Source organism: Polyodon spathula, chromosome 6 (genome assembly GCF_017654505.1).
Source record: "Polyodon spathula isolate WHYD16114869_AA chromosome 6, ASM1765450v1, whole genome shotgun sequence".
Classification (NCBI taxonomy): Eukaryota; Metazoa; Chordata; class Actinopteri; order Acipenseriformes; family Polyodontidae; genus Polyodon; species Polyodon spathula.
Window position 1 is genome coordinate 58,604,935 of NC_054539.1, and position 10,120 is coordinate 58,615,054.

General features: G+C 35.1%; 1 protein-coding gene and 1 pseudogene across 1 annotated transcript; both read left to right on the forward strand.

Annotated features, from left to right (window-relative positions):
* The window catches only part of LOC121317711, a 52,629-nt pseudogene extending 47,953 nt beyond the window's left edge, over positions 1-4,676 (forward strand).
* On the forward strand, positions 4,675-7,413 carry LOC121317712 (popeye domain-containing protein 3-like). Its single transcript, XM_041253865.1, has 3 exons — positions 4,675-5,171; positions 6,156-6,264; positions 7,132-7,413. The coding sequence occupies exons 1-3, from the start codon at positions 4,675-4,677 to the stop codon at positions 7,411-7,413; spliced, it is 888 nt and encodes a 295-aa protein (XP_041109799.1).
* Positions 7,414-10,120: the final 2,707 nt, after the last annotated feature.

Here is a 10,120-nt window from a genome sequence, read left to right on the forward strand (position 1 = left end):
AAAAATAACATCACTTTTATTGCAAGCTGTAGGTACTTCATTGCTTAATAAATCAAGATTCAAAAACAATATACAGCAAAATGAAGTAATCTTAATGGAGACATGCCACGTATACAAGAGATGGAGTGACCGCTTCATATCTGCTGGTGCATTCTTCATATTTACACATTTTGGGTGATGGTTTATGGAGAATATATATAGTGTCACTCTATATAGTATATCATATATATATATATATATATTATATATATATATATATATTATATATATATATATATAAATATATATATAATCTTTAGACAACCGCTTATCTAGTTATTCTAGGTTATGGCACATTATTGAAAGTATCATAATCTGGGAATATAGGAAGTCCATACACATACCATTTTTATTTTTTACATGTACATACAGTACAGTGGATGTAGGTCATGGTGTTCTTTTTAATGATGGTCGTTCTATTTTTTGTTACTACAGTTGTGGTGGAGGATGTGCATTACTAACATGTTTATTTGTCTTCAGTCCTGTCACAGCTGCATGTGTGAACCAGAGACCTGACTGGTTTGGTTGTGCTATGGCTCAGGTTGGGGTCATGGATATGCTGAAGTTTCATATGTTTACTATAGGTCATGCCTTGACCACTGACTTTGGTTGCTGAGATATCAAAGAACAATATGAGTGGTTAATTAAATAAGTATTCTCTTATACACCACTATGCAAAGTCCCAGCTGAAAACGCTCGTTACAGAATTGTTTTGTACACAAATAGTTTAACTTTGAAAGATTTGTGGTAGCTAAGAAGTGAACCAGTACATTCAACTAAATTTGGTAATTGTTCGTTCAAATCTTTTGTGCAAATCTTCCATGCTCTCATGATGAGAAAGTAGATCAACCAAAAGACCTATCTGTGAAAATATGCAAGATTGCATAACTTAAACACTTGGCCCATGTCCACTGTTGATTTGCTTCTCTTCCATCAGTTTCCTTTTTACAATTTTTGAAGTCAAATCTTTTAAGTGGCATTAATTATAAGCATTGCAGAGCCAGTAAAAATTGATATAAACCTAATGTGCATTGCACAAGAATTTATTGCTAAGAGCATTGAGTAAGGCTGACATGAAGTGTTTTCAAAACCAGGTTTTAGCAAGAGATTAAATCTACTTCCCATAAACATTGCAACTTATAAAAGCCTGCAACTTCTATTGGATATGTAAAAAAACAAGTCACCAGCTGTGTTTTTAAATTAGAGTTTCCTTTTGTATGCGGTATCCCTGTGTAAGATGGCCTGATTTAAATATGAATATGTTACAAAGTTTGAGGTTTACTAACATGCAGGTTACCTATTCCAGGCAATGTAAAATACAAACATTGACTGTGCATGCATTGTGATATACAGTTAAAAGAAAGTTATTTTGAAACCCTTTCCTAAAACATCCACCTGTTTCTTAATTACAAGAGTAAAGGATCACTGTTTGTAATTGTAATTAAAATTGTCTATCTTTTTTCGTTTGGTTCATTAAATGAGGTTTAATCTCTAAAGGTTTTACATAATGAGATTTGTCATCCATAGCTTGGTTGCGGTGGTAGGTGTGATGAAGTGGAATTGTATTGCTGTAGGTTAGCCAGAGTGACCGAAAACATGGGTAAGAGTGAGGCACTGGAATGAACCCTATGTGAATTGCTTTTGGGCTGCAAGTCATTAGACAGGGAAGTGACAATTAACTTTTGGGCTTGATACGGCTTGAAGAAACTCTATTTAATTGAACAGACTTTCCTACTCAATGCCATTACCCACCTTCTGCAGTGTAATGTTTGAGGTAAAAACTGTGCTTGAAAAAACATGATATATGATCTAAGCTCGAAACACCATTCTAATTGATAGCAAGAGTGGAGATGCAGTTAGGCAAATGGGGTATCTATATTCAATAATGCTGTGTTTATTAAGTATTGGAGAGGCTGAGGGATTGAGGTTGTAAAGTGATCAAGGGGGAGATGATTACTTATCCATTAGAGTGAAAGTCTATTGGTATCCAGTAGGAAATCGTTCAAGGCTGAGCAAGAGCATATTCTCTGTAGTCGCTGAACCCTAATAAAGGTACACTAATAGATTACAGTGGCACCCAATGCTTACATATGCATGCAAGTTATAGCTTGTAATAAACATATTTGTCAGGGTCTGTGCTTGAATTGAGTAACACACTGATTGTTTTGCCACCTGGTACTTTTTGAAGTACAAAATGTTTTCTAGAATCAGTGCAGCAAGTCATTTGACCCATTATTGGTTCTTTCTTAACTAGAAATCAATAGTGAAGCACACTGAACATGAGCTCTGATTCACTTAAAGCTCATTAGCAATTTAAAATGATACGTGCTAGCTTTTGCTTTGTGGCTAGGGTGGTAACAGAAAGTAATTCAACAAGAGTTTTAAATAGACATCCTAGTGGGCACAGAGCATTTTGTAACTCGAGACAGCAGTTGCAACTAGGAAATCAAGTACTAATGTGCCACGCACATTTAAAGAATATCAAATGCCCCAGAAAACAAGCACTGACTGGTTTACTTTAGAAAGCATCTGGTGAGAAGCAAATGGGGACTGACATAGGAAGGTGATGGCTACAGAGGATTGCGACATCTGAGAAATGTCCATGAATTTTCACAATACCTGAACAACAGATAGAACAAGTTTTAAAGATGCAACCACTTTAATAATCAATAATAAAGCTACAACACCTTAAGAATGTGCGATGAAGTACTAACACAATGTCCTTTATTTTGTAGGTATTCTCCTCTTCCTAATATCAAGGTGCCAGAGGAGGATGGAGTCCAGTACCCTTCCATGCTGTTGCTCACTGAAGACCACGACGACAGAGTGGTGCCACTGCACGCTTTGAATAACATTGCTACTTTGCAGCACACTGTCGGCCAGAGTCCTAAACAGACCAACCCCTTGTTCATCCATGTTGATACCAAGTCAGGGCACGGTGCAGGGAAGCCAACAAGCAAAGTCATACAGGAGGTGGCCGACATGTTTGCCTTCATTTCAAGATGCCTTGATCTTCGATGGATTAAATAGGAACACTGCAGTTCATGTCAATGTGCCTTGCTAACATTCTTATTTACAGGAAGTTTCTTTTTGTTATTTATTTCTTTAGAATGCACAAAATGGACAATTATACAGAGCCTTTACTCTACAAAGACATGGATTTCATACTGTGAGGTATTGGTACAGATAGGTCTGCAGAGCAGAACAGTGAATAATATCTGCACCGTTTTGGCAGAAACTCATTAATTACTGAAATACATTGTCTTGTTGGAGGGTACTGTGTATCATTAGCCTAGGATAATTTCAAGCTTGAGGGTTCTGTAAAGTGGGTTCAGTATAAAACCAATAGGTTCTAATAGAACGGTTAGGTTAGTTTTACTGGAAGCATACATTGGCCCTCCATATTAAGACTCGTCAGTAATGTGAAACATTTGGCTGCCTCGCCATAACTGATCATTGCAGTTATTTATACATTTTATTTTTCAATGGTCACGCCACCTAGAATAGGGCTTTAAAATAACCCAGTAACTAACTACAATTACAGTACCAACAATTGTTGTGTATACTGTAACAAAGCTACAAGATACATAATATGGTTTAGTTAAACTACATCATTACTTTCATAGCTAAAAGCTGTCTCTGCATTGCAAGTCAGTTTCAGTGTCTGTGTTCCACTTCTCAAATAAGGCAACGTAAATAGCTCAAAAGCTATATTAAAGCTGTTCAGTGAATGCCAATAGTTATTATTGTAAATACTCAATTCACTTTCAGTGACTTTACAGGTATCATTTAGCCTGAAATAATAAAGTAAAACTTAAAATAAAGTCTTGATCATTAGTGGTGACATTGAATCTATTTATAGAATCTTTCACCCAAAGGAGATCAAACCAAATTTTAATAACCACAATATGTGACAGCATGTACAAGTCTGGTCAGTTTTATGCTCATTACAGTACACAGAGACTCTTATTTTCATTAACACATAAAAAAAAAAAAAAATCTCATTTCACAATACTCTTATTAGATTCAGAGCTGGAGATGAAATTCGCACAATTGAATAGGGAAAAAATGTCAAATGGATAATTTTTTGGACGTCATGGTGTGCCTGTGATTGTGTGTTAAAGGTTTTAATATTAACAGTTTGAATTCTAACTTCATAAAATGTGGTGCAGCTTAGCTAATGGCTTTTCATTTCTAGCCTTTAACCTTGCGCAAACTGGAAGAAGTATAACTGGCTGTCCGGTATTAGCTTGTAATGGAAACTGAAATAAATCGACAGATTCCACATTGACAGTTTCGTTGGGCTTGACAGACCTGCGCAACAGGAGTGGTTTATTAAGAGTACGGGGCGGGCACATTGACCAGGGGGAAACCACTTTTGGCAGCAGTTCTAACCGATGAGTCTCAGAAGTGTATAGTTACGTTTGAGTATCCGATATTAACGTCTATACCTCACCGTAGCATGTAATTCCAGTCTCCAAAATTGCGGTGAGTCGGATTTTTAAACCATTAACTTTTTACCTTTTTTGTTTGTTTGTTTTTTTGTTTTTGTCAGTTTTAAGCGCACGAGTGGATTATTGCAGTATATACTACAACACTGAAGTGGGCTTTCAAATCAAGTGTGCGGTCAATGCCATGGAGCGAGAGGCTCTGAAGAGTGAGAATTTAACTTTCTGGGACACCGTGCTCGATTGCAGCGAATGGAAGATAGATGCTGAGGGTGCTGTTTACCATCTCGCTAATATTTTGTTAGTTTTAGGTTTCATGGGAGGAAGTGGGATCTATGGTCTTCTTTACCTGTTCTTTTTCTTGGCACTAGGCTTCCTTTGCTCTTCGATATGGGCTTGGATGGATGTTTGTGCTGCTGATATTTTCTCGTGGAATTTTACCCTTTTGGTGATCTGTGCGGTGCAGATTGTGCATGTCGCCTACCAGCTCCGTAGTGTCACTTTTGACAGAGAATTCAAGGACCTTTATGGAAGTATCTTCCAGCAACTGGGCATTCCCCTTACTGTCTATGGGGAAATAGTTTCTTGCTGTGATGGGGAGGTGACCACTCTGGAAAAAGATCATTGCTACGCAATGGAAGGCAGGACCCCTATCGAGAAGCTTGCTATTCTGCTGTCAGGAAGGTGTGTTTGATAAAGACTTTTAAAAAAATGCATTGTTAAAAAACAAAACAAAGCAAACAAAAAAAAAACATGTTTTCTGTAATTCTTTAAATGCATAAATGTGTACAGGTGTTATGTTATGCAGTGGTGCTGGTTAAAAGGTGGTATGTGTACTAGTCTTGTCCGGGCATGCACATTATTTTAGCTCAAAAAACAAGGAAAGACCCATCTGAAGGGGTACAATGTACTGAGTTTGGCATTTAAAGTGTGTATATATATATATATAATTTGCACAATTCAGCAGATGTATGTGTCTAACTTATGAGGAACAAATTGGGTTATCTGAAATTGTAAACATGTACAATTTTGTGGATGAACTACAGTGTGTCTTGTTTGTAATGATTTGTGTAGTAGTCACAACATTGACAGTGTACCATTTTCTGACACTACACTGGTCAAGTCTTGGTGTACTTACCACATTCTGACACCACACCGGTATAGTGTTAGAAAGTGGTTTGCGTACCAAAACTTGACCTGTGTGATGTCAGAAAGTGATACATTGTCACATTGAAGATGATGTGCTGTCAGATTTTGGTACAGGTGCATTCAATTGCAATCTGATGGGTGTTTTCCTATTGTCAAACAGAGGTAAATTTACCATTAATTATACTTTTTTTGCGAACTTAAACTGGAAACAGGGACAATCAATTTCTCTGAAAAGAAAAGGAAACAAGACAAAATGAGAAGTCCACCGCAAAGTGTAATATATATATATATATACACACATATGACTGCAAGTAAGTATTCTTAATGGTGAAAAATTATGATTATGCGTGGGCAAGCACTGCACCTGAAAATAACACTACACCGGTACTTTTGTGTCGTTCATATATTTATATGCTAGCTAGCATGCTTAAGTTCAGTGTGACATGCAGTTTGTTACGTGCAAGTAAGTCAGTGTCTGTGTTGGCCCATAACGTGACAGGTGTATTTGTGTTTTGGCAGAATCCGCGTGACAGTTAATGGAGAGTTTTTACATTTTATTTACCCCTATCAATTCCTGGATTCCCCCGAATGGGATTCGCTCAGACCTTCAGAAGAGGCCACTTTTCAGGTAGGCCTACAACTGCAGGGCTTTCATCAATAATGTGTAATCAAGCAGTCTTAAATGGTAAAAACCAACCACATTTGTTCTACTGTGAGGGGTAGTTTGTATTCATTGCCCAGAAGAGTTTTTTTTTTTTTTTACTTATATTTGGCTCTTATTTAAACCAGTTGTTTTGTGGTTATAAATGTGCAGTACTTGGAGATGAGCGTCATCATTAGAGTCTACCGAATACTGTGTTGCACCACCACACAGAAATATACATCTTGCGGTCGAATCGTGTTGGTCAGTTTCAAATCTCGGTTTTCTTTCAGCAATGAGGTGAGACTCACTTGATTTCCTTAAGTGCTTTGTGTGTGTGTGTGTGTGTGTGTGTGTGTGTGTCGATACATTATATATATATATATATATATATATATATATATAATATATAAATATATATATTATATATATATATTTGAGTTTTTTACGGCCAATTTTAAAATTTACAAAGTCAGTCAGGGAACATGGACTCATCGTGTTTTTTTTGTTTGTTTGTTTTTGTTTTTGTTTTTTACATTCCATAAAGATTTTTTTTTTTTTCTGACTGCATGGGTTTCCGTTTAATCCATGTAGTTCACCAGGAAATACAACGTTATTTCATTTTTGTATAGGATTAGGATATTAAACGATTTAATAAAAAGGATATATGTCATCTGTGTAATTTCATCCATAAATATAAGCATAAAGTTGGTTTCAGTCAAGGAGAGGCACGTGATTCAGTGGTATTATTATTATTATTATTATTATTATTATTATTATTATTATTATTATAATAACTAGGCACAATTTGGATGTTCTAACGGTTTTTTGTGTTTTTTCCTCCCCACATCACAGGTGACACTAACAGCAGACACAAATTGTCGATATGTGGGCTGGAGGCGAAAAAAAATGTATTTACTCTTCGCTAAACACCGTTATATAGCCAAGGTGTTTTCGGTCCTGATTGGGAATGACATTGCTGAGAAACTCTTCTCGCTGAACGACAGCGTCTACGACAGCGATGGAATTCGGTATGATCTCAGATTACCCAATTTGTGTCACGTGTTGTTGTCTGATTTAGGAACTAACACTGCGTTGGGAAGCCTTTCACGAAGACAAACTGCAGAGTTGAACTAAGTTATTCTATTATTGATCGAATGTCATTTTTAAAACATACCAAATTGACTGGAAGACCGTGGCCTATTTCTTTTTTTGTGCTGTATATTTAAACAAAACAAATATGTAACATGATGTCATACAAAGCTTATTATTTGTGTATTTGTAATTTTTTAATTTTATTTATGTATTTATTTATTTTTACAAATATTGTAAATATTATGAGATTTTTGTTTCCTCCGTTTCGTCTGATTAATCATTAAAATATTAAGTAACAATTTTGAGTGACATATATAAGCAGTTCATTCATATGCAATTAATCTTTTGCTGAAGTTTTAGTTAGTCACAGACAAAAGTATATGGCTCCCTACGCTTATTATACCATAATTCAAGGTAACAGATTAAAGATAAGCATTTAGTAAACCGCTTTTAAATAAAATAAAAAGCAAAATACACAATTTCCAGTAGTTTAACAAATAATCTTCATAAAAAATAAAAAAATAAAAACGTCTTTAATTTAATTCATGTTAATTCATGACAAAAGCATTGCCACCCCTGTTTTCATTACAGCTTTCATAAGTTTATAATAATTCTTAATCAGTACGTTACGTCTTATTGGTCCATTTTGGGGAAGTTATGTTTTAGTCTCATTGGACCAGATAATTTTGTTGAAGAGTGCTCGAGTCCTGTTCATAATTCTTGAAAAAAAAAATGTGTATGGCTTGTTTTATGAATTTTCATTAAAAGTGGTTGCAGCGAGGGCTACGTGCCTACAACTCTTCTGTGTTCAGGTGCCTTTCTACAGTTATTTTGTGCACTATTATGGCTGATGCTTCTAAATCTTTCTTTAAGTCCTTGGCTGTTAATCTAGGATTTTTGTTATCTGCTCAGACAATTCTCTTACCTGCTGTACAAGTAATTTTCTTTGGCTGTCCACTTCTTTCAAGCGTTTCAGTTGAATTTGTTCTATGGCACTTCTTGATTATTGCTCTGGATGTGGATTTTGGTATTCCATATTTCTTTCATACTGTTCTGTAGCCATTTCTTTTATTGTCATTTGCTACAAATGCTTTTCTCAAACGTGAATCCAATTCTTTAGTCTTGACACTCATCTGCTGTGTTGCCAAAATGTTCTTTAACAGATGTTAGAAATAATTACTTCTTTTTTCTGGCTATTGACTTTACAGATGAATTACTATGTAATGGTTTTCAATCAAGGAATATTTTTTTAATTGGTTCTATTATTTTGTTTTTAACTTTTAATGTAAAGGTGACAATACTTTTATATAAAGATTGTTTGCTAAACTACCAGAAATGTTGTATCTTGGTCTTTGTCATGTAGTGGTTAATCCTCACTAACAGCTTGTATAACATGTTGGTGTAGGGTACATGTGAATAAACAAACATTCAGTAGATATGCCATGTATGTGTGTATCTGTCATTAGACTGTGTTTTGACTTTATATTTTATATGTATGTTTTTTGAGACTTGGTAGTTTCCTGCTCCAGTAAATAAAGACATACAAAGACTGGTATGTAAAGCAACTATTATCTTATTCACTCAATCATCACAATTTGAAAATGTGATGGCAATCCTGTGGTTTAAATGCACATTATTTATAGTGTGGATAGCTTATAGAATAATATCGGTAACGCTGCATACCAGTCTTTGTATCTATTTTTAACTGAAGCAGGAAACTACTGTCGCAAAAAACAAAACAAAAAAAAAAACATTCAACATGCATATGAAATATGAACTCAAATTAATGTGATAGATACACACATGCATGGCATATCTATTTACTGCTTATTAACAACTGGACCTCAGCAAATGGTTAATTGCATATTAATTAAATATCAAAGATTGCATGCACAAATAAATTGAGCACCGGGTTACTAGTTCCTGCATTACTACAGTGCCACCTTAAAACCTGTAAAAATGATAATGAATTCAGTTGTTATGGCATTTTGTTTTTCTTCACGATACTGGAAAGGCAAAAAATGGGTCATATTTAGGGTCTGATTTTAGGGTTTTTTTTTTTTTTCTTATGAAGGCAGTGTTTATCCTATTAACACTGAAAAACTACTAGAGACAACTGCTTATTTTGTGTTCACTTACGATAGCATGTTCATGGAGCAGTTGTTTGTTGCAACAGAAGTACGTGCCCTGTGATTCCCATCTGCGCTGTTATTTGAGCAGTTCTCAAAATGCTTCAACACATCAAAACTCCAATTGCCTTTTCAGGTGGTATTAAAAATAAACTCCTCGATCAACACAGACTTTTGGACAACTACAGAAGCCTGAAAAACAAATGCTCAAAATCAGTGTTTTATTTCTGGGTTATTTTTCATTTTAGGGGATAAAAGGTGGACGGCCTTTTCTCTGGGACTATTTTCCCAAAGTTGCTAGAGAAAAAAGAATGTTGCTCTAACAACAAGACAATAGTCAGTCATGTGTTCATATGAAATTACATTGTTGTTATTAGACCTTAATAACAATACATTATTGATTTGTTAAATATAGGCAACACATTTTCCAGGTCATGTTTGTGAAGAGCAAAAGACACAATGTATCATCTTTACAATACTGCCAAGAACATATATTGATCTTTTATTGGGCTCTCTTTATTAAGTATTACAAGGGCATTGGATTCATCTCTGACCAAGTTTACTGATCTTATATCGAAAAAAGCATGAAGTAAATTCATTCTTACAGTAACAGAATGTCA